Source organism: Mesoplodon mirus (assembly GCF_964341445.2).
Source record: "Mesoplodon mirus genome assembly, chromosome: 4".
NCBI lineage: Eukaryota > Metazoa > Chordata > Mammalia > Artiodactyla > Ziphiidae > Mesoplodon > Mesoplodon mirus.
In genome coordinates this window covers 151,077,780-151,102,852 of record NC_138979.1, presented here as the reverse complement: position 1 = coordinate 151,102,852, position 25,073 = coordinate 151,077,780, and the positions used below count along the sequence as shown (strand labels likewise).

At 35.9% G+C, this 25,073-nt stretch overlaps 1 protein-coding gene across 10 annotated transcripts in view; it reads right to left on the bottom strand.

Moving 5' to 3' along the window:
• Window positions 1–25,073, bottom strand: part of SYNE2 (spectrin repeat containing nuclear envelope protein 2) — a 341,983-nt gene that overhangs the window by 139,717 nt on the left and 177,193 nt on the right. For all 10 annotated transcript variants that reach the window (XM_082616958.1, XM_082616964.1, XM_082616965.1 and 7 more), the window contains 7 exons: window positions 23,352–23,693; window positions 13,891–14,046; window positions 12,715–12,980; window positions 9,607–11,704; window positions 7,412–7,734; window positions 5,324–5,468; window positions 4,236–4,454 (listed from right to left, as the gene is read on the bottom strand). In XM_082616958.1, the coding sequence (XP_082473084.1) occupies window positions 4,236–4,454; window positions 5,324–5,468; window positions 7,412–7,734; window positions 9,607–11,704; window positions 12,715–12,980; window positions 13,891–14,046; window positions 23,352–23,693 (3,549 nt within the window). The remainder of the gene's footprint in view (window positions 1–4,235; window positions 4,455–5,323; window positions 5,469–7,411; window positions 7,735–9,606; window positions 11,705–12,714; window positions 12,981–13,890; window positions 14,047–23,351; window positions 23,694–25,073) is intronic.

The following is a 25,073-nucleotide window of genomic DNA, read 5'->3' as shown; positions in this document are numbered from 1 at the left end:
ATGCTCAAAAAAGTAAGCCCTCAATACCCTGTCACTCACCTACACCAATGGGAAAGCAGCCCAAATTACTGGACTGCTCATGTCTTTCTCAACCACAGCTAAATGCAGAACTCAGAAATACATAACCTATCAATAATAAATCAAATATCTAGAAAGTGGAGTTCTACTAGCCCTGAAACTCAGAACAAAGACAGAAAATCAGGTCCCTCTTATTCCCTCTTCAAATCCTCTGGCCCTCTCCTCAGCAGCACTGTACATTTACCACATTCTCTCCCAGCATTGCCAACATTCCTGCTCTATGTTCAGACAGAGTCAGGCATCCTGCAATCTTGACATTACTGAATATCACAGAGGTCAACTACATTTATGATATCATGCTAACTGAAATGTTAAATGAGGACCTGGATGTCCAGTAAGACATGCCAAAGAGTGAGATATAAAGCCTATGAGAATTCAGGAACCCCAGCATCAATTAAGTTCCCAGGGGGCCAGTAGTCTGGGGCATGCCAGGGGACTTCTATAAGGTAAAGATCAAGCTGTTCAGTCTTGCACCTCTGTTGCCAAGAAAGAGGTGCAGCACTGGATGGGCCTTTTGGGATTTTGGCAGCCGTGTATGCTATACTGGTGACTATTGCTCAGATTCATTCATCAGAATGCCGCCAGTGCTGAGGAGGCAGTGCTGCAGGACCAGGCTATGGCATAAGCTGCCCTGTCACTTGGGCCATAGGTTCCAGCTGGGTCCCCAATCACTAGAATCCATGGGTACATGTGTACCCAATCTACACGTGTAGATTGGCCCCTCTCCAAGAGACCCAGTTATGGAATTTGTGCTTTCCATCCCCTCAAACCTAAATTCAGTTGAACTGAAGTCCTAGGTCTCAAGCAGGCAGCTACACTTCCACCAGGGAATGGGATACAGGTTCCACTGGGTCATTTAGCAGTCCCCTCACTCCCCCACCAAAGAACAAGCATGCAAAGAAAGGAATTGCTATGTTGACAGAGGTAATTGTCCACCTAGGGTTTCCAGTACACACTGGGGTTGAACGAACTATGTCCGTAATCCAGGACTTAATGGAGCATCTCTGGGTCCTTCCATGGCCGGCAATAACCATAAATGGGCAACTGCAGCAACCAGGATCCAATAACAGTAAAGCGACTAAAGGCTCTAACCTTTCCCGTGTCAGTTCTCCTATCTCCCATTCCTGTTCCCTTGGATCACTTTCCAAAATAAACCACCTGCTTACAAGCCCCTGTCTCAGGTTCTGCTCTCTGCTGTAAAGCTGGTAAGTCATTAGGAGGAGAACACAAGAGGGAAGAATAATTTTTTTTAGGACAATAATTTTATCCAAAAGCCAGGCAATTCTTCAAATTGTGAATGGATAAACTACCTGCTGTGCATGAGTCTGACAGACTATTACTCAGGAATAAAAAGAAATGAACTACTGATACAAGCAGCAGCATGAATGAATCTCACATGCATTATGCTTAGGAATAAAGGTCAAACTCAAAAGGCCACAAACTATCCGAGTCTGTTTATATGACATTCTAAAGATGGCAAAACAGATTAATAATTGCCACAGGCTGGAGGTAATGGAAGGGGCTGACTACAAAGGGGCATATGGAACTTTCTTGGGTGGTGGAAATGTTCTAAGTCTTGATTTCATTGGTGGTCATGTGACTGTATGTACTTGTCAAAACGCAGCAAACTTTATACCAAAAAGACTGATGGCAGCCCCCAAATAAGTAAATAGTTGCCATAAAGATTATGCATTCACTCTTCAGCCCCTGGATGACTTTCCTTGGACAGGTTATAGAACTTTTAGGTTCACAGTCAGTTATAAAGTTGAGTCTAGAAAGGGAGAAGGAACCACAGCTGTTCCAAGAGTAAACACAGAGAAGGAGACGGAAAAACCTGTAAGCAGCCAAAACAGAAACTAAAACAGGAAAGACTTTGGGATCTTTGGTACAAGGGGAAGAAGATAGCCTTACCCCTCCCATATCTTTGAAGACGTGCCTTTATTCTAGCACACTGTGATCAGTGAAGCATAAAATGATGATCCTGAATAACCAGAAATGAATAATTAAATTAAGCAGATTCTGCTTAAGAAAAGAGGGAGGTAAGATTTTAGGGGGAAAAAATGGTAAATCAAAATTTAAATTAATTTTTGAATTTGTAAATTTAAACAAGCATTTAAGTTTTCAAAAATCTACTTACACAAAACCTTTCTTCCATAAAGATACTGGATTGTTGTATTAGTACGGACGTTTTTCAAAACAGAAATTCATTTTGTCAGATGTAAAATCACCAACCATGCCAACAGAATCTTGCATGTACAGGTATTTAGATGATATAAATTTTATTGAATGGATAAAAGCTATTTTAAAATCTTACATCAATTTGACATGTGTAAAAATCATTTAAGTTGACAGTTTAGTGGTTAAAAACAGAGTGTACATTTGAATCTTCTATCACTTATGAAGTTGAGCAAGTTAATCTCACTGTGTCTCATTTTCTTCATCTATAAAATGAGAATGATAATCTCATCCTCATAGGATTCTTGCGAGGATAAATGTAAGTACATGTAAAGTGCTTAGAACTATGCCTGACTCGTGCTCACTTAGGTGCCCATAAAGTGTTAGCAGTTGTTGTTATTACTGTTATTACGTGAGAACATATTTTGTTGGTGTTATTCTTTGAAAAACACATTTTGTTAGCAGATATTGTCAAATGCTTGTATGGATAACTACAAAAATAACTACTATTAAATAACTACTAAAATATGATTGCCAGTGGGTAGAGGGCAAGAGAAAGATAATGTAATAAAATAAGAAGAACAATAAGCTTAGGATTAGCCTAAACCTGGATGTGAATAAGAGCTGCCCCTCAACAAATACTAAGTGCCCACTAAGTGCAAAGCCCTGTTCAGATTCTAAAATTACAGTGTGAGCAAAATAGATGTGGCCCCCAGCCTAGAGCCCCAGTTTAATCACTAGCTTGGAGGCTTGTACCAACTTAAATCTCTCAGTGCCTCAGCTTCTCCATTTAGGAAATGGTGATAATAGGTAACTCCTGAGGGCCATGCCAAGATTCAGCGGCATCATGTGTGAACTGCCTTCTTTTTTTTTTTTTTTTTTGGCCGTGCCTCGCGGCTTAGTTCTCCGACCAGGGATGGAACCCGTGCCCCCTGCAGTGGGAGTGTGAAGTCTTAACCACTGGACCACCAGGGAATTCCCTGAACTGCCTTCTTAGCACAGCACACAGGAACACACTGCACAGAAGGACCTCAGTAAACTGTGCCATTGTGGATGGGAAAGAGCTGGAGGCTAGTGGCCCTGCTAAAAGGACAATTTACAAAGTTCCTTGGAGTTTTAACTTTCAAGAGACTATTTACTAACCAAACCCCAACAGCACCATCAAAATGATATTCATTTTCAAGAATAACAAGTTTTAAGCAGGAAAATATGATAGTGCTAAACGTTTAAATCCTAAGGCAATGTGACCTACTGCTAATCAAGTATTGATTATATTTGTCTTAAGTAAATTCAGCAGAAATTTTAACAGGAATAAGAGAGAAGGGTTTTCATTTAATGTTCTGATTTGTACCTCATTTATACCTGGTCCTTTGGAAAGATTAAAGAATACCCTAAGATATTTTTATACTATTTAAAATTTTCTTTCTAAATGTATGGGATGCCTAAGGCTTCAACCATGGTTAAATTAACATCTGTGATCGATATATATTATGGAGGTTTTCTTTGAGACAGTCTTCAGAAAGAACATCATACATATTTTTAGGTCAATACTTATTAACAATAGTAGTTAATTTCCACAGTTAACCACTGTAATTAATTTCAAAATTAATTGGTTATTATGAATATTACCTTATTCTAACCTAGTGTGGTGGAGAGACATTTTTAAGAGGGCTTAGCTTATCTGCATGATAAAGATTTTAAAGCTCCTATGAGCAAGTAGCCACTTATTTCTAAGAATTATTTGACACCAAAAAAATGCCACTGTCATGAAAGAATCTGAATCATTCTTGAATAATTCCTTGGAGATTATTTTGCTAGGACCTGATCTCTATAAACATTTACATGTTCCATACATGTGATGTAAACAAATGGTACAGGTTGAGGACTTGTTTTATATTAAAAAAAAATGAAAATAATAAAACAATTTAAATGACATGTGTTAGTAAACTGTATGGTTTGACTGTTGCAAATAAAGCACTTACTTCTTCATGGATAAATTTCCACTCCTGCTTCCGTTCTTCACACCACAACTCCCATTCTTTAACAGCTTCCATCAAACTCAGCCATCTCTCCCATAGAGCAGATGTGCTTCTGAGTAAACAGAGGCTGTCACTATCTGTGCACATGGGTCTCAGGTGTCTGAGGACCTGTCGTACTTTCATGAGCTCTCCTTTGGCTGACGTAAGATTTGACACCAAGGCCTTAAGAAAGAAAAGAAAAGGAATAGGAGGGATAGAAGTTTTCTGAAGTCAGAACTATTCTGAAACTTATAAACTATTTTAGTCTTGAACAATTAATGTTTTAAAATCATCCATAAGTATTACATAATCCATTTTTTAGTCCTTTTGGAAGTCAGTTTGAGACAGATGAGAAGCATCTATGTATTATTATATTGCACATGAATTTGGAACTATGGGGACAAATAATGACCTATAAACCAATTTTTCTAAGTAAAAATGTGTTTTCCATGGTAAATATCCTAGAAGTTCATTTTCTTATTTTAATGTAAGTCTCGTATTTTACTAGATAGCTAATTTGTACAATGCGTACTGTAATCAACCACCAACACATTATTTATATTTTTTGGTTTTGTGTTTGTTTGTTTTGTGGTAGATGATAAGCACAGAAGATTTAGAATGTCCTCATCCAAATGCTAATAACATAATACCATACACTGTGACAGATGAATATATGCAAAAACTAAAATTGCTCAGTAATAGAGTATAAGAAGTAACCAGAATTTAGCATTTCTGAAAGTTGCATTAAATGCTCTGTCATTGATCCAGCGATGTCCAACAAAACAACATGCAAGGTAACGCTTTAGAAAGAATGATTAATAAGGACAGGATGCTACGGGGGAGAAGACTGTCCTGTGAACCCAAATGATTAAATTTCTCAGAACCAATGCCTCATTTTCCCCATGGCTTTTGGTTTAGGAATTTTGTTGAGTGTACAACTCAGGTTGAAGATTTCTGTGGGTCATATCAGAGCCACATCCCCTGATGCCACCACCTGCTCTTTCTGCCAATTTTTTGTACATAGTCTTACTGAGATTTGCAAGTTCTATTACCTTGCTCTGTTCCAAGTGCTCTAAAGCTTCTTTGTATGACATTGGCAATGGGGACATGGACTGCCCAAGAACTGTCTCCATCTGGCTGAGGTTAGTGCAAATTTTCTCTTTTATTTTTCTATAGCCTTTGTAATTTTCAAGACACCTAGTGAGACACAGTTAGAAAAAAAAAGTGATGTTAAATTTTATTTAGTACAATAAATTCTGAACTTCCCAGAATGCATTCTGAACACTTAGTAAAAAATAGAATGTAATTCTCTTTTTGCTACTCAGTGTATTTCAACAAATATTTATTGACTACCTCCTCCTCACAGGACCTGCATGAGACTTTTAATGCAAACTTTAACAGGCAGATAAGACTGTTCCTAAAACACCTAAACGGGAAAACTGCATTCTTGATCACTGCTAATAAGGTGTAAATTGGTACAATTCTTGTAGAAAACCACTTAGTCTTAAAAATGCTCATATCTTTTGATCCAACTTCTGCAATTAATCTTAAGGAATCAATCCTAACATAAGAAATTTATCCTATACCTTATAAAACCTTTTACACAGTAAAATCTTTTTACTTATTAGACTGTTAATTAAAATGGCAAAAATCAGAACACACTTTATGCTAACAAAAGATACGGTTAAGTAAGTTACAACAATTCGTTTTATAAAATATTATATAATAATTACAATTGCTTTTATATGAAGTTTTTTTACAATAAGGAAAAGAGTTCATTTTATAAAGTAAAGCAAAAGCAGCCTATTTTTATATAGTTCAATTTTGTGCTATATTAAGAAAAACACTGAATAAAATTATGTATACAAAACATACAACCTAAATCCCCCACTGAAAACAATAAAAAATTCGGTATCAAAGATATATTTTTTAAAATTCTTAAAACACAATAATAAACTGGCAAAGAATTAAGGAATATTCAGAGGCCCCAAACTATGTAAAAGTGGAAATACAGAGAAATAAGCTAAGCTCCAAGGCCAGTTTTTCACTTTGGGACATTTGTCGAGTTTCAGTTTTGTTGACCTTCACATGGAATGCTGGGGACAGAGGATAAAGCCCGGAGCACACCCAGGATGGATGTTTATTAGGACATCCCCTCTGTAAAGATAATTTGTAACACATATAACACAAAGACTAGACTGCAAAATGTAGAATAAATCCCTACAAGTCAATAAGAAAAAGCTAGACAACCCAATAAAAATTGTCTTGAACAGGCATTTTTCAGAAGATGAAATATGAAAGATGAAGAAATATTCACAAAAGAGGCTCAAATTCATTAACAGTAATAAAGATGCAAATTAAAACCACAATGAAGTATCACTTAACCATCAGACTGGCAAAAATTAAATCTCACAACATTAAGTGTTGGTGAGGATATGGGACAACTGGAACATTAATATGTTGCTGGTTTGAGTAAAAATGGGTAAAATCATTTGGAATTAAAAATTTAAGATGTGCATACCTTTTGACCCAGCAATCACAATCCTAGTGATACACCCAAAGGAAGCTCTTGCATTTGCAAATGTTCCTAGAAGCACTGTTTGTGAATGCAAAAACTAGAAACAACCCAAATGTTTACCAACAGCTGGGTGAGTGAATATTTTACTGCAGACAAAAACATGAATAAACTTCAGGATCATAATGGTAAGTTTGAAAAAATGAAGTCACAGAAGAATACATGTACATGAAAACAGGACACAAACACGTAGTAAAAATATTTTTAAAAGCAAGGGCATGGTAAATAAAAAACAGGATAATGGTTACTTCTGAGAGGAGAAGGAAGGAGTACCCAAGAGAATTCAAAAATCATGATGTTTATCTTTCAACATTTGGGTACAAAGGTGTTTGTTTTATCATCATTCTTTATACCATACTCAGACTTCTATAAACATTCTGTTTTAAGTACTCAATGTTAATTAAGAAAAAATGAAATAAATGCAGTAGAATATTTGCCATGGTTTTCCTTAGTGATTTTTTCTTACTTTTCCGTATTTTCCAAATTATTTCTAATGTGTACATGTTAATTATAAACAAATCTATATTTTGTTCTTAAAGCATTACCTTTAGAAAGAAGTACCTACCTTTCTACTTCAGCTTCCTTTACTTTGGCTGCCTCCCTCATGGCTGAGTTCCTAGAAACTAATTCCTGTAAAGTACACTCAAGTTGTCGTTTAGCTTCTGGGCTGGATATAGTCCCCAAATTCTCAGTGAGGTCCTGGATGTCTGCTATTGTGGACTTCAGTTCCTCTTGCTTGCAGCGAGGCATCTCTATTGATTCTTCTGGATTATCAAGGTCTACTCTATGGGATACAATGATGGCTTCAAGGGCAGTGATGAGCCCCATGGCCCTGGAGACTGCTTCATTATAGCGTGCCATATTTCCATAAGCATCATTCAAGACATTCTGGTGAATGGAAGATTAAATGCCGTGATGAAAACCGTCACACTTTTGTCATTCTTGAATTTTTGTGATACATTCATAATATGTCTCTGTGTCGTAAAGAGTGAGCATCTCACACTTATAGTTTAATAATATTACACTAATAGTTAAAAATGATAAGTTTTTCTTTGCATAAAGAAAATGGTTTCCAGATTTGCTAAGAAATCTAATTTAAATTTAAAAATACATCTCATGAATCATGTCTAATGATATATGTTCCTGCTCTAGAACTCTTGTATTAGACTATGAATTACATAAAACAATTGAATATATTTAATGTATATAACCTTAAGCAATATCTGTGGGAAGAAAACTGAAAAGACCCCCCCCCGCCACCAAACCTCTTGTATTTTTAAATTAATGGCTCTGCCACTAACTTTAGTTTTGAGCACATCACTTAATGTCTCCAGACCTCAAGTCTTCTCACTGAAATAACAAATAGTTGAAATAAATAACTTTAGAGGTCCCTTCCAGTCCAGCTCTAAACATATCATTTTGGGGATTTATGTACATTGTTTCTGGAAACTGTATTAAAATTAAGCAGAGAATTTGTTAAGTACCAATTTAAAGAATGTATTAGGGTTCATATGACTTTATATTTCTATAGCATTTATACCTTAGCAAAATAGTTCAAATACATTGTCTAACAACTCTTTGAATTAAAGAAGGGAGTTAACGTCCCCATTCTAGAAATTCAGTGTGACAATTCTGAAAACACAGTGAAGGGCATTATATTAAGAACAGTGTGTTTAAATGATGCCTAAGATATCTACCCTATTAATATTGCAGGAAAGGAGGGAGTTTGTTGTAGTCGCTCTGCAACAGAGATCAGCAAACTTTTCCTGTAAAGGGTCAGACGGAATATTTTAGGTTTTGCAGGCCATACGGACTGTCACAACTACTCAGCCCTGCTGTTTTAGCAGGAAAGCAGCCATACACAAGCCAGTAGGGAATGGGCATAGCTGTGCTCCAATATAACTTTATTAACAAAATCAGGTGCTGTGGGCAAATTCGGCCCATGGGCCTTAATTTGATGACCCCTGCTCTAAAATAACACAGATCTCAACATGAATCCTGGTTCTGTTACTATTTCAAGACCTTGAGAAAACTGTTGATGTTTCTGAGCTTCAAATTCCTTATTTTAAAACGGGGCTAATAATAGCACCCATCTCACAGAGTTGCTATGAGGATTAAAGATAAAGTGTTCAGCACACTTCCTAGACACTGTAAGTTCTAAATAAATGTGGAGTTATTATCTTGTGTTCTCTTTTTTTTTTTTTTTTTTTTTTTTTTTTGCGGTACGCGGGCCTCTCACTGCTGTGGCCTCTCCCATTGCGGAGCAAAGGCTCCAGACGCGCAGGCTCAGCGGCCATGGCTCACGGGCCTAGCCGCTCCGCAGCATGTGGGATCTTCCCGGACCGGGGCACGAACCCATGTCCCTTGCATCGGCAGGCGGACTCTCAGCCACTGCGCCACCAGGGAAGCCCTATCTTGTGTTCTTTATACCATATTTCTTCCACTACACTCTATTATTTCTGAAAAGCAAACAAACAAAAATCACAAGCTTTTCGGTTCTGAGCTCAACAGAAGCTACGAGGGATATAGAAATAAAGCTATCAAACTCATCTTTTTCCAAACTGTAAGGAACTGTATTTAGATGTAGAATGAGTTGGGATTATAAACTGGACCTTTGAAGTTCTTTAAAATGGCTATTCTCCTGTGCAGAGTATTTCTATAGAACGTGTAACTTCTTGAGAAATGTGGATATTAACTAGAGTAAAACATAAAATCATGAAATTACAACAAATACATTAACCACCTAATTAAAAAACTTACTGTGCGCCAATCAATGCTTGCATTAAGCTGCATGTGAAGATCTTCAATGTCATGTAATTTTGTCTCCACATCATTAGCTTCAGAAGAGTTTTCTTCTCTTTGCTTCTCAAGAACAGTCACAGCTTTAATGCTATCCATTTCTGCCTGAACTTGTTCTTGAAACATTTCACAATTAACTTTTTCATTTTGAATATGTTCAATTTGCAAATTTATAAGTAAAGGCTGTTGTAACTGAGATTTTATCTGATTTAAAACATGTAAGGAATTTTCTAATTTGTCCTGAAAATTCTTTTCATCCATTTCTTTCAGTTGGGATTCCAGGACTATATTTTGGAGAACCTTGTGTAACTTATCATTTTCTTCTGTATACAGCTTTATTTGTAGCATTTCTTTCTCTTTGAAAGAGTCATCAAAGTCCTTATTTTCACTTAATTTCTTGATTATTTCATGATACAAGCACATGACTTTCCGGATTCTCTGACTCAAAATTTGAGCATGGAGCAGACTGCTTTCTGGTGGGGTGTTAGGCGTTGTTAGCAGCGCTTCAGCCCTTTCCTTAACTTGCAGATGCATAGCCCTCAGTTTACCTAGTGATGCCTGATATTTGCCATATTCTGCCACAAATGTATCTAACTGCTTAATTTTTTCTTCAAGTTCCTTTTCTTTTTCAAGTATTTGGGTTTGTACTTGGTCAAGTTGGGACCAATCCCAATTTAGTCCTATACAGTCAAACACTTCTCTGAGTTTCAATACTTGTAGGATACTAGATCGAATACCAGTGATTTGGTCTTTAAGACGACACAACTCCTCTTTAACATCTGGATTTATTTCTGCATTTAGTAGCAGTTCATTGTGCTGTATTTGGTCAACCTCCTTCTGAAGCACAGATGTTTTTTCATGAAATTCTCTATAAAAATTTATCTTGTGTTCTACTTCATTACATTTATTTTGAATGAATCTTTGTGTTCTGTTGGCTCTAGTCTTAAGATTTTTCAATTGATCATCTAGAAATAATTTTTCAAATACACTTAGATCTTTACAGATGTTTGTTTGTTCCTGAAGATGTGTTGCGATTACACTCTCAATTTCCTGCAATTCCTTCTTAGAAATGGTCAAAGTGACATACTGATGTTCTAGTTCAGCTTCTGTGGAGGTTGTTTGCATCTTGGGGATCATCAGTGTTTCATTTCCTTGAAGTGAAAGTTGAACCTTCCCTATTATCCCAACAAATTTGCTTCTTTCTTCCAATTTAAATTCTAATTGCTGTGATCTTTGAGTTGATTTTAAAACTAGCGTTTGGTATTGATTCTGTAAGTCCTGTAGGAGGTTATTTAAATCACTGCTCTCATATGCTGTAAGGTTAGGAATATTACCTTTAACCTCTTCAACCAATGACTCCACAACCTGCTGCTTATCTAGAATGCCATCGTGCACCACCTTGCATTTTCTGATCTGTGAAAGAATATTGTCTGGGAGAAGGGAAATGGTAGGGACGAGTTCACCTAACAGATTTTTGACCCATAAGATAGTCTCTTTCATCTTGTACCTGGTTTCACACTTCTTGATCTGATTTTCCACCTCTATGTTTAATGGTTCCAATGCTTCCAATTGCTTCTGCAAATTATTTATTGCATCTTCTAAAATTTTCTTTTCTTTTTCTCCCCAAATCCTCTTCATCTGAAGTTCAGCTCGCCCCTTGAACACAGAAAATCTATGCTTGATAGTCTGGAGTTCAGTGGCCAAGGCAACCATGCTTTGATTCCCTTCTTCTTCTGGAGAGTCCAGCCTTAACTGCAGACACTGCTGCTGCTGCTGCAGAGAAATTTCGAGGTCTTGGATCTTACTCATGAGAAGCGTAAACTCATCATGTCCCACCACTTGCTGAGAATACTTCTTCTGGACCAGTTGTTCCATTTGCTCCCAACCATGTTCAAGTTGCTTCATCTGGCTTTCCAACAACTTCTTATCCATGTCAGTCAGACAGTTTGATAAATTTTCCCATTCGATTTTCAACTTGCTTAAAGAATCTTTCTCTTTTTCTATTGACGCCAGTAATCTTTTAATTTTGTCCATATGGGTTGCACTGTCCAGTGGTCCCCTAGCAAAAGAAGAAAAATTGAGCTGATTAATATATACTATACATCAACAGGAGGTTAGCTGTCATTAAAAGAAATTAATTCTGCTTTGAATTCACAGAAGAGAAGATTAGGTTGTCTGTAAGAATACTCTGTCCTTAAAATAAAAATCAGAATCTTGCTTACTGTAGCTCTCAATTAATGTGTGACAATGTAGAAAGCTTGTCTATAAAATGAGTATCATAAAAATGCAGAAGCACAGGAAGGGAGTGAAAAGTGAAGGGAAGAATGTATGTAAAAGTACTCTGTCACCTGTAAAGTACTTGTACAAAGTTAGGCTAGGACTAAGCGAAATTACAACATCCAACCCCTTTGTTATCATCTTACCAACAATAAATGATAAAGATATTGACTAAGAAGGTATAATCATCAGGCTAATCTTTTAAATATAAAATTGTTTCCTCAAAGGATGTCACTGAAATTGAACCCCATTTAGGCAAAAGTATAAAATAAAACTTTTTAATAATGAGAAAATGTTTACAAGTTATGACTATACCTACAATCTTCAGCCATCATTTTCAACGCCCAAAGGAGTACACACATGTAAAAAGAAACCATTATAATACATATATATTCCTTATGTTCCAAACTATTTAAACCAAGCATGTTAATATTAAACAATTGTACTGATAATGTTTCTGCCCCCCTCCCATAGTTTAGAATAATCTCTTGGCAAAAAAATGCTAAATTCCATAGAACTTAAACTTATTTCGCAGATATTTATAGTGTGAGTTAATAGTTTAATAAATTAATTTGTAAAATTAATATAATTTAATTGTAAAATTAATATATTTTTTGCATGAAACCAACAGAATTTTCTTCAATGGTTTCCATATGAAATTAATTTCCACACTGTAGTATTAAAATCATAATATTCTTTAATAGTATAAACTCCTAACACCCTGGGCCTGTCCAAGGCAGTGGAGACTATGGTTGAACACAAAGAATGCACATCCTAAATTCTTATACTTACACTTTTAGACTTTCCTTTTCTGTCAACAAGGCTTTCATCGAGGATTCAGCTGCCACGATGTGTTCCTGAAAATCTTTAAGGAGACAGTATTGGCTTTCTTTCTTTTTCTTCAAAGTAATAAGTGCCTGAAGCAGATTGTCCAAGTGCTGCACTGAATACCTTTCATTGTGGGGAAACAAGGCACTTGTTTCTGCTTTCTTAAGATATTCAATTTGTTCTAGTGGTTCAATGGCTGCTTTCTTTGCTTCCAACTGGGTACATAATTCCTAAAAACAAGTCAAGGAAATCAATAAATATACACTCACTCATTCACTCATTAATTAACTCATTTATTTTTTTCCCTTTGCTCTTTCCTTTCAGTAACACATTCTATCCCAAGAAGATGTTTTAAATATTTCATTTGCACACAGAGAAACTAAGGTCCTGACATTTAAAAGATTTTTTTTTACTAGAGTCATGTTAAAATGTAGACTAACACTCACCATTGGTCTAATGTTTAATAGCAAATTGGTCACCCTATTATGTTAAAAGATTCTAAAATGTCTAAAGAAGATTTATCTTCTTTTATTACTTACATGCATCCCCTCCCTTTCCTGTTTTAGATACATGTTTACTGTTACGTAAACTTAGCTAAAATTGTAAGGGTCATTTAAAAAAATACATGTTTACATACATTTTTAAAAAATACATGTTTACTGTTACGTAAACTTAGCTAAAATTGTAAGGGTCATTTTAAAAAACATGGTCATGTATTGGATTTTTAGATACCTTTCCATAGCTATGTAAACACAGCTGTAAAAACAAAGAAGGAGTATCCCATAATGCTGATAATCAGGAAAAATAAAAGGAATTTGTCAGAATCAGAAAAATACATAGGACTAAGAAAAGGAATGATGGCAAGTCAGAATCTCCCAATTTTCTTACTGAATAAGCAAGATTTTAGGAACTCTGTGAAAGAGAAGACTAATGTTCATTAAACTCTTACACTTCTTAAATGGAAAGATTTATACAACTTACTGATTAGTACATAATTATACAGTTACCAAACTGATCATCAGGCAAAGGTTAAATAAGATTTTTCATTCTGTGGAAGCAATTTTTTGGTAATTAAAATATATTGTATTGTACTGGATAAATGATGCAATCATGTTGTCAGTATTTTTCTTGTTTCCATACCTCTATCTCTTTTAATTGTTCATTCCTTAACATAACATCTAATTCTAAAGGTTGATTTTGCAGCTCATTGACTTTCTGCTCATCTTCAGTGGTTTTCATGCTTTCTTGAACATCAAGAGAAAGTTGTTTTGACAAAACCATTTCCACAGCTGAATTCTGAAAACATAAAAAGATTAATTGCTGAACAGTTTACCTTCCAAATAAATAATTTTTTATTTTTCTTGATGAAATAATTCGAGTTTCTTCTATTTACTCGGATTAAAGACTTTTCACAAGTATATCTGGCCACTACCAGAGGATTTTTCCATGCAATATTTAATGCTAATATTGGTATCTCAAGAAAAATGAAACTTTTTTGACAAGACAGCATAGGATCTGGCATTGCTCAGTTATATACTGAGGAATATCTACAGTCTTAAAGAAAGAAAACGGATATGGAAAAAGCAAAAGTTCCAAAGTTTATACTTAGTATTCACCATAATGCAGAGGGTTGGGCAAATAAATAGGCATTCAATGGTACCCACTGGTAGTTTAAAATAGTAAGTGGATAGATGAAGGAAACACCAAAATACCAAAATTTCATGATATTAAAAATGTTATGCCTAGGGACTTCCTGGCAGTGGTTAAGATTTTGCCTTCCAATGCAGGAGGTACGGGTTCAATCCCTGGTCGGGGAACTAAGATCCCACATGCCTCGCCAAAAAAAACAAAACATAGAAAAAAAAAAAACCCAGAAAACCAGAAGCAATATTGTAACAAATTCAATAAAGACTTAAAAAAAAAAAGAGGTCCACATCAAAAAAATCTTTACAAAAAAAAAAAGGAATTTCCTTCTTAAAAAAAAAATGTTATGCCTTAGATTACATAAAGGCAATAATTCCAATTCTGGGTATGGCAGAACAGGTTATAGATGGGGTAATCTGATCTTTTCTGAAAGCTCTAGGAAATTGAGGTTCTCAATAGGATATATAGAGACACCATTTCAACTAATTTATTCATTCTTTCAGCAAATATTTGTTGAGCACTTACATACAACAGGAACTTTATCAGTAATTTTAAAAGATTTCCCATTATTTTGCTAAGGTATTAGTTTTTATTTTCAGGTTACTTTATAAGCAAAATACCATTTAATTTTGCCATATACTTTCATGTCAGTAAAAATCTTTGAGGTATCAAGTCTGTGAATAAAATGTGTCCACATCTCCAAACCAGGTAGAAATTGCTGTTTCAGTAGTAGATAGTAGATACATTACTAGATAGTAATGTAAGATGTTAACAATTGGGGAAACTGGATAAGGGATATATGAGAACTACCTGTACTATCTTTGCAAGCTTTCTGTCAATGTGAAACTATTCTAAAATTAGAGTTTATTTAAATAAAACAGATACTGTCTGCAGCTTCACCAATACTAACTGGTAAGAAAATTCAGCTGACCAGTGTTACTGGTTTTGAAGTATTTACTTGGCACTTAGCACAAGTCACTTCGTCTACAAGGCTGCAAATAATTGAAATGATTTTGCAAATTTCCTCCATTTCCAATTTCTTTGTGCAAACTATGGTTAAAATCTCCATGGAAGGCAGCATCTCAGGTTGTGGGGGGAAAGATCCAGGAAGGCTGTGAGAGGAAAGGACAGAGGTGCTACACCACTGATTTCATTGGCCCATGGGTGCTCTATGCCATGAACTGCAATTCTATGAGGTGGACACCTGCCTCCTTTTAATCTGATGGCTACTGTTGCTTACAGCACCCAACAAATCCACCTGTAGGGCAAGAGTTCCTGAGCTAGGCATAGATAGTAAACCCAGGAAAACTTTACTTCTTATCAATAATTTATTATGAATTCAGAGCCCTGGTCTCTCTTACCTGATGGACTGGTCACTTAAGGACTAGCCACATTTATAACCTGCCATTTGTAATGTGCCTTCCGTGGTCAGGGAGAGCATCCTAAAAAACCTGAAATCATCCCATAACACCATTTGTTTAACAAATCCAAAAGCCATGTTTCCACTTTGGCAGAAAATGCAACAGAATCCCTCAAACGAACATTTTAAATTTAAAAGGTAACATTCCTTTGCTCATGTCCGAGAGGTTAGAACACAGGCTCGTGCCCTGATTGGCTCCTGGAAAGATTCTTTCATATTTCATAACCAGTGATCATTTGCTCATCACCCTTAGCTGTATGTTATTTTTATTTTGCAGGCTCATTTGAAACATCTTATTTTAAGTTATAATAGAATTCAAATATATTTAAAACAACAGAATATAACAGATAATCGTTACCCATGACACAGATATAACTGATATAATTTTCTATATTAAAAATATAATTTAAAGCCCAGTCCTCAACCCTTTCTCATCTCTTCCTCCCTAGAACTAACCACTATTCTAAAGTCCACACATACTTGTCTTTATACTTTGACTACATGTGTTAATATACATACAGTATTGTTTTATATTTTTTTAATTCTTATAAAATTGGAATCATACATGTATCATTTTACAACTTAGTTTCTTCACTCAGCGGTATGTTTTGAGGTTTATCATGGTGTCAGATATAAATCCCATTCAGTCATTTTACGTTTGTATACTGTTCTGCTATCTGAATGAACACGACTTTTTTGTCTGTCAGGCTACTATGGACATTATCATTGCTTCCAACTTCTCCTATTATAGATATTACTGTGATAAACACCCTTGTTTTAGGCCTTCTTGCACATATGTGTGAGTTTCTTTGGGACGTTTTCCTAGAACTGAAATTATTCCTTTTGATTCTCGATAGACAGTTATTGATTTGTTCCTACCAGCATGGTAAAAGAATTTGTATTTTCCCTAATCCTCTCTGGTATTTGATACTAACAGACAATAATTTCTGCCAGTACATTGGGTGTGAAGTTGACATCATTATTGTTTTATGCTCCCTGGTCATATGAGTCTTACCTCCTGTGGATTACTTTTGCATAATCATTGACTATTTTTTATTGGGTTGGTTATCATTTCTGGTGCTCTTTTATATACTGGATACTAGTCTTCTAACCGTTTTATGTACTGCAATTATTATCTCTCAGTAGATTGTCTTTAAACTTTATATATGGTATCTTTTGTTGAATATGACTTTAATGTTTTAATGCAGTCAAATTTATCAATCTTTTCCTGTTTGGGCTTCTGCTTTTAGGGCTTTTTTTTTTTTTTTTTTTTTGCGGTACACGGGCCTCTCACTGTTGTGGCCTCTCCCGTTGCAGAGCACAGGCTCCAGACGTGCAGGCTCAGCGGCCATGGCTCACGGGCCTAGCTGCTCCGCGGCATGTGGGATCCTCCCGGACCGGGGCACAAACCCGCGCCCCCTGCATCGGCAGGTGAACTCTCAACCACTGCGCCACCAGGGAAGCCCTGCTTTTAGGGACTTTTTAAGAAAAAAACTTCTATACCCTGAGATCTCAAAAATATAATGTATTTCCGTAATAATTTACATAATAATTTATTTTTATTTAGCCTGTTCAAGGTTCTCTGTACTTCTTGAAATTGAGAATTCATATTATTCTTCAATTCTGGAAAATTCCCAGCCTTTCTTTTCCTCCATTCTCTCTATTCTCTCCTTCTAGAACTCCTACCAGAATTGTGTTTGACCATCTCATTATAGCCACTGGGTCCTCAAAATCTCTGTCCTCTTTTCCATCTCTTTATAGCTCTGTGTTGGATTGTGGGTAATTTTCTAACATATTTTAGCGAACTAATTCTCTCTTCAAGCTGTATCAAGTGTGCTACTTGGCCAGAGCAATCTTAATCTCAATGACTTAAAAAACATTATTGAAGTTCTATATGGTTCTTTTTCAAATTTAACCTTTTTTCTCAAAGTATTTTATTCTCTCATTATGATTTCAAATCCATCTATCACTAACCATTTAAAATGTATTATTGTATAATATCTTTCAAACTGCTGCACTGTCTCACTACCCTAGTGTATTAATTTCTCTCAATTTTAGTGATGAGGACTCTTCTGCTGGAATGTTCCTTTGTGTTATTGATTGATTGACTGATTCATACTAACTCAGGGTTATCAGACTTTGTTTTTTTTTTAACTACATTGTGGGAATCCCTATGGCCTGATTGGTAGAACTGACCGCGCCCCCTTCAGCAGATTTGTGTTTGCTTTTTCCAGGTACTGCAAGGAGATAAATAGACAGAGGCTGATTTACATGTTAATTTCTTAACTTGAATTGCTCCACAAGGCAAGTAGTGTAGATTTGGACTCTAAACCTGTTTGAGATATAGGGTGGTTCTGAATTCTCATGGGAGACCTTCTTTTCCCACCCGCAGTCAGAATAAGTAGGTCCCAGTCCTTTCTCTGGGTTAGAGATTTTCTTGTTGGCCTTTCTCCCTTTCTCTTCAAGGGCCCTGTCAATTCTGGAGTATCCACTCCAATGCATGGACTCTCATGAGCCCTTATGAACTCTAAGCCCCGGGACATCTGATTCTTTCCTTTCTCCACTTCTCCTGGAATTTCTCTTTAAAAAAAAAAAAAAATCTACAATCAGTATAAACTTAAGACAAAGTATAACTTAACAAGCATACATATTGAACCTCTGAGCATAAATGGAATTTTCAAAGTTAATAATAAATTTAAAGTAGAAAATGATGATTCTATCAAAAGCCTGGTTCTGTTATATTGCTAATTATATTTACTTTTTAAAAAACTGTTGCTTTTTTTCAACTATGTATCTTTTCTTTGAGTTTGGCCTGTTTGGAAAAGAACAGAAGGTGAGAAAGAATATCATCAATTCTCCTAAAGGGTAGGACTGTGATACTGTCATTTTTATGTCCCTTAATTCACAAAGTAAACATTTTACTTTAACATTTAAAACACTGAGCTTTAAGTAACTGAGCATTGTCTCTGGCTTGCGCAAACCTAGCAGCACAGTCAAGAGGTAAAGACCATGACAGCTTCACTATCCTTTTTCCCATACAGGGGCAATGGCCCCGTGGCTATAATAATTCTGTGACATTGAGAAGCTACATCTATCACTTATAACCTGCCAACATTGGGACAGTGTCATACATACTCTAGAGGATATATTTCTTTCTTCTCTAAAGCATTCCAACATGAAGTAGTAAAAAACAATTCTAAGCATAAGCAAACATCCATCACTTTTAGAGACAAAACCGAATGGCAGATCAGGTTAATCTCAGAGGCTGCCTCTTTCTCTTAGCATATTGTCTAAAATGTTATGCACTTGAGACTCAGCCAGCTCTGCCTACCTCCCAGGCCTCACCTCTGTCCTTCTCCCCTCCTCCTCCCCCTATGCAGTGGCCTTATTCCAGTTTCTGACTCCGCATGCTTTTTCCCCCCACAAGAGGAAACTCTACTTTCTCTGCCAAGAGTGCTCCTGACACCCAGCTCTGAGCTCTGTTATCTCCAATCCACGCTGCTGGTCTCAGGTCAAGTGTTGTTTCTTTAGAGAAGCTCTCTGAACTTCAGAGAACTACAGTTCAAGCCAGCCTCCTTTATTATAGATTATCATGGAAACGTGTTCCTTCCTTTAGTTGCTGTAATTAGCCTCTCATCAGTTAATTAGTGGATTAATGTATGTCTCCTCCTCTAGACCAGAAGCTCTATGAGAATAGAGACCATGTCTATTTTCACTCACCGATGAACCCTAACTGCCCGTTCAAGAAATTTTTACTGAATGGATGTATAGATAAATTCACATTAGAAAAAAGATAAATAAGAGAATTTCATTTAGTCTTCGATTGCCAAGATTAACAATTTGTGGTTTATAAAGTAGAGTTGGAAAGAAATTGAGGACCCATCAATCTAGCAGCTGTGGACCAGAGATCTGTTAGGAATGACAGGAACAGGGCTTGGTTGGGCTTAATGAGAGTAGAGAAGGTTTGAAACACGCATGAGAACTGGAGTCAAACAGCATACTGGCATATTAAACCTCAATGAACAACCCACATAACACACTCAATAAAACTGTGAGGTAGACCACCAAGCATCAGGCTGGGCAGAGGCACCTGGCTCTAGTCCCAGTTCTGCTAGAATGAGAACTTGGCTGATAAACATCTTCTGACATTAATTCCCTAACCTGAAACACAGGGTTAGGATAGAAATTTTCTAAGGTTTCTCAGCCTAAGATTTCAGGACTTTGGAGCACGTTCTCAAATGCATGCTGCTTGTAGATGTTAATACCATGTATACCATGTAAGTCACTTGTCCTGTAAAGAAATAAATCTTGGATTGAGAAAAATACCTCTAGAGTAAGAAACAAGATTTGCATCCTGGACAGAAGAGCAAAAGTAATACACTTGGAAGACAGAGTTGACACATGGCCCAACTACATGTTCCATTACAAAATTTTTTTTACTGACTTACTAGGATAACCAACACAAGAAATAAACATCATTTATTCCAGGCCTGAAAACTCTTTCCTCCTTTTCATTCTAGTACTGACTTCCCTGAGTTTCTGGTCGCTCACCCACAGCTGGACGCCTTGCATGTTTTGTATCTGTGATCATCCACCTTCCAGAATTTCTCTATGGGTGCCTTCTTAAATATTGAAATTATAAATGCTCAGAAAATGTTGAAAAGAACAAAAAATGATTCAGACATACTAAATTATACCTAATGACAAGGAAATTAAAGAGGTAATTATAGACAAACTTTTTTTTTTTTAAGAGCAATTATGTCATGTAGGTTGACATTTGGGAAGGAGTGGGCAAAAAAGATCATTCAATACAGGTTAAGCCGTAATGTTGCTTTATGAATTTTTAGAAAAATAATAAATGAAGAATGTATCAGTTTCCCTGTGTTTCCTTTTTATCATTTCCTTTTATGGACACCTCGAATCTTAAGAGATTAGTCAGTCCTCATTTTTTATCATATCCTAATTTGTTACTTCACTTAACCCATATAGGAAGGGGGAAATGGAAGGCAGTTTTGCCTTTTCATATTTAAAAATTTTAGAAATTCATCTCTGTAAAATTATCCAGTATGATCTTGGATCATAAGCACCCACACCCTTCAGACTGCATTTTGTAACTTCTTTTGTCTCTAAGTCTGCGTTAATATTCTTGATATTAAAGAAAAATTCAGCCAAAGGTCCGGATCTAAAATATCTCCTAAATATCATCTAAAATGAAATTCTTGGCAATGGATTCAAACATATACATGCTAAAATGGCAATTTTTGAAAAGTGCAATCACACTTTCAGCAACTCTAAGGCCAAATGCAATTTATTAAAGAAATAATAAAATTAAATAAAACTCCCTAAAATTTTTCTGGAGATGATTTTACATAATCTGATAAAAGCCCTTCTACGCTCCAAAAAGGCACAGAAATGAGCATTAATTAGATATTTAATTAGTATTAGATTTTAAACTGTGACAATTGTATTCTCACTTCTAGCTGAATGACTAGCACAAAAGAGGTCTCAATAAATGTTTTTAATGAATTAAATGGTTATTTTCACTGTCACAATAGTTTTTGATTAATCATTTATAACTGTAAATTGTGCTTTTACGTGCTCTATGTATTCATTATATAGAGACTCTTGCTTAAGTAATTTACACCTGCGTCTTATATTTGTCACTTTGTATTATATTTGTCTATGCTTATTTTGATCTCTTATACCAGTTGTAGTTCAACTTTCAAACTGCTCTTGTATAGAGAACAAACTTGTAGTTACCAGTGGGGAGAAGTTAGGGGGAAGGAATAGGGGATTAACAAACTATTAGGTATAAAATAAGCTACAAGGATATATTGTACAACATGGGGGATATAGCCAATATTTTATAATATCTATAAATGGAGTATAACCTTTAAAAATTGTGAATCGCTATATTGTACATCTGCAATTTATATAATATAGTACAGCAACTATACTTCAATTTAAAAAAACTTAAAAAATAAAAAAAATTTAATAAAATGAAAATTAAAAAAAATTTTTTTAACTGCTCTTGATTTTGGTCTAACGTTACATAGAATAAAGTAAATACAGTCAGTACTTAGCGTAGAGAAAATAAGGAGCACAGATTCAAGAAAAAAGATTCATGTTACAAAAGAGGGGAAAAAAAGGTAAAATGTCATTAGAAATTAAAACTAGATTCCTCTAGGCCAGACCTGCAAAAATTATTTGAAGACTTAAGTCCCTCCATCTGCTCTAAAAAAAATCATTCTAATGAAGTATCATAAATTATCAATAACTCATCATTCAAGATTAAGTGAAATCTTAATAAATAAAAAAATCTTATTGGGTTATGATCTTTATATAGTTTTCAGTATACTCTATTGAATTTGGAGGGTTCACAGCCAAAATTGGTCTGAGAAGCTAATCTTAAAGTTATTAAGCAAATCCCTTTAGCAATGTCATGAAGTAGGATAGAAAGCACTCAGGTATTTTTCCTTTTTTACTTATTTACTGCTCTTTATATACCATTAAGAAAGTTTCTTTTACACGTACAGCTTCAAGAGTTTCACCACAGGGCCCTAATCCTTTAAGACATATTTCCTTAGCTCTATCTAACACTGCTTGTGGGATTTAGAAGTCTTTTCCTATGGCCAGAGAGGTGTTCCGTTGGCATTTAACCTTGTTTTACACATTTCTAGAAAACCCTATTTGGTTCCTCTAATCCTCCATGACTTCTGCTCTAGGAAAACAACAGAAGTGCAGGCTCTCTTCATTCCTGTGTATCATGTATTCCATAAAAAGCCGATGAGGACCCACACCTGAATGGTCTACCTTTGCTACTGTCCCACTGGACCCTGGATTGTGAGAGGTTGACTAACAGGTAGGCTCTTTCAAATGTAGCTTACTGGGTGGCTCTTTGTGCCTTTTCCATTTCAATCTCTAACCTATGAGAAAGCACTTTAAGAGCTACAGGAAAATGTACCCATTTGGATGTTTAGAATGAAAACAAAACAACATTCTTTCTTCTCCACAGGGACAATCAGGAGGCTGAATGTTGATATTCTCACACCACATGATCTGACAACATTTAAAAATACATTTGCAGTACAGGGTTAACATAAGAAGAAAGGCCCCTATCCTTTCAAATGGTCTCTGATTTCATTATGAAATCAACCGAAAAAAAAAAAAGACCCTAAAAAATAGGGCTGTTGGATTTTTTTCCTAAGAAATGTGGGTAGAGCACATTTTCTATTGCCTTTTCCAATTTGCCTTTGAGCTCCTGATCCAGGAAACTGTATCTGATTACATATCAGAGAGAATAATAAACCTAAATTGATGACTGACATTTCTAGCAGATGAACAGTAATATTTCACTGCTGAAATCCTGGACAGTTTTCTAAGGGCTCTTTTGACAAGTGGGCATCATAAATAGCCAGCAGATTGAGGGTTTAATTATGAAATCAGAAGGCTTGATTCACGACCCTCTTTTCAGAGTCCAACAACACCTCTTCATTCGCAGACACGATGTCTTAGAGCTGTAATCACAGGCACTTACCTTATTTATTTCCCAGTCTTCCTCCAACTTTTCCACTGCAGCTGAGTCCTCAGTGGACTCCTGTACATCAGAAGTGACCTGCTCCTCTCTGCCTGGCAGAGGAAACTTTTCTCTCTTTTCTGTTGAGCATTTTGATTTGAGAATACTGTTGAGACAATTTTCCATCTCCTGCTTAGCAGATTCAAGTCTGTTTTCCAAATCTTTTTGTTTACACTTAAGTGATTTTATATCATCTTTAATAATCTTCTGTCCCACTGAAGATGTATTTTGCTTGATTGATTTTGCTAAAGATAAAATCTTCTCTAATGTGCCATCTTGTAAATGGAGACTATTCTCTAGTTCCTGTGAGTGGAGAAAAGATTGTCACAAAAGTATCACTGTTCAATTGTCACAAGAGTTAATTGACTTTTGTAAATCATAGCGTGTTCTGCTTCACTAGTGGAAAGTATATAAAACTTATCAACCCATATCACAAAGAAGGAACTTTGGGCAAAATTTAAACCAGTGTAGCAGCCCAGATCAAATTCTCTAACAGATTTTATAAGATGCTAGAAATGTGTAAGAAGTAACAAAGAAAATTTTCACAACCAGTTCCTGGAACATAGGAAATGGTCAACACATATTTGTTGAGTACATATTTTGTTCAAGATACTACATAATATACAAGTAATACTAAAATCAAACACAATCAAAACACTAATAAGTGCCTACTTTGTGCAAGGCCCTAAAAAGAATAAAAGAATCATTTAGAGTGTGCCTGCACGAATCTAGTGCTAATATTTAAAATTCAGAGCAAAGTTTAAATCAATCTATCGAATGCAATATCTTAAATATATTAGAAACTCAATCAATATTTACTAAATGCATGAATGGATGAGGCTAATTTGAGACCTCTACATGCAAAAGGAATTTGATAAACTATAGCAGCTACTGATGTTACTACTGAAATAGAATAAGCCTTAAAGTTACTAGGTGAACTATATAGTATTTATTAGTCACTGTTCTAATGGACTATACAATAAATATTCATTCATTCATCTAACAAACAGCAAGTATTATGATAGGTTTTGAAATTACATAGATGAGTAAAACACAGTCCCTTCACAATCCTATAGTCTAGTGAGAAAGACAAAGAAATAAACAGATAATTGTAACAGAATATGGAAAGGTGTATGCTAACAAATATGTACAGGTCATCGAAACATTTTAGCTGGAAGAAGGGAGTTCCAGATTGCATTTTGGATAGACCCGAGGTGGCCATGGGATAGCTGCACTGGAGAGGGTGATACTGCAGGCAGGGAGCCCATTCAGATGTCTAATGCAGGGATCTGTGAGATGAGGATCTGCTCTAATGCAGCAGTAATGGGGGTAACAGTGGAGGGACAAATTGTTGAGATAATCCAGAGATGAAAGAGATAGCACTTGATGTCTGTCTAGATTGGGGAGTCTGGGAAAGGATATCCAGGTTTCTGACCCGGCAGCCTAGAGAGATGGTGTAGATATCCACAGAGTCAGAGAAGAAGAAGCAGGCTCATTGGTAGGGAGCCGGGGTATGGAGAAAGGGAAGGAGATGATGAGTTATTTTCTGGACATGCTGAACCACAAATAACTATGAGGCACCCAAGGAGAGATGTCTAGTGGGGTCAGAAGACCCGTGTTGTAGACCCACTCTGTCATTTAACCTGGGTGACCTTGTAAGTTCCTCGCCTCTCTGGAACTCAG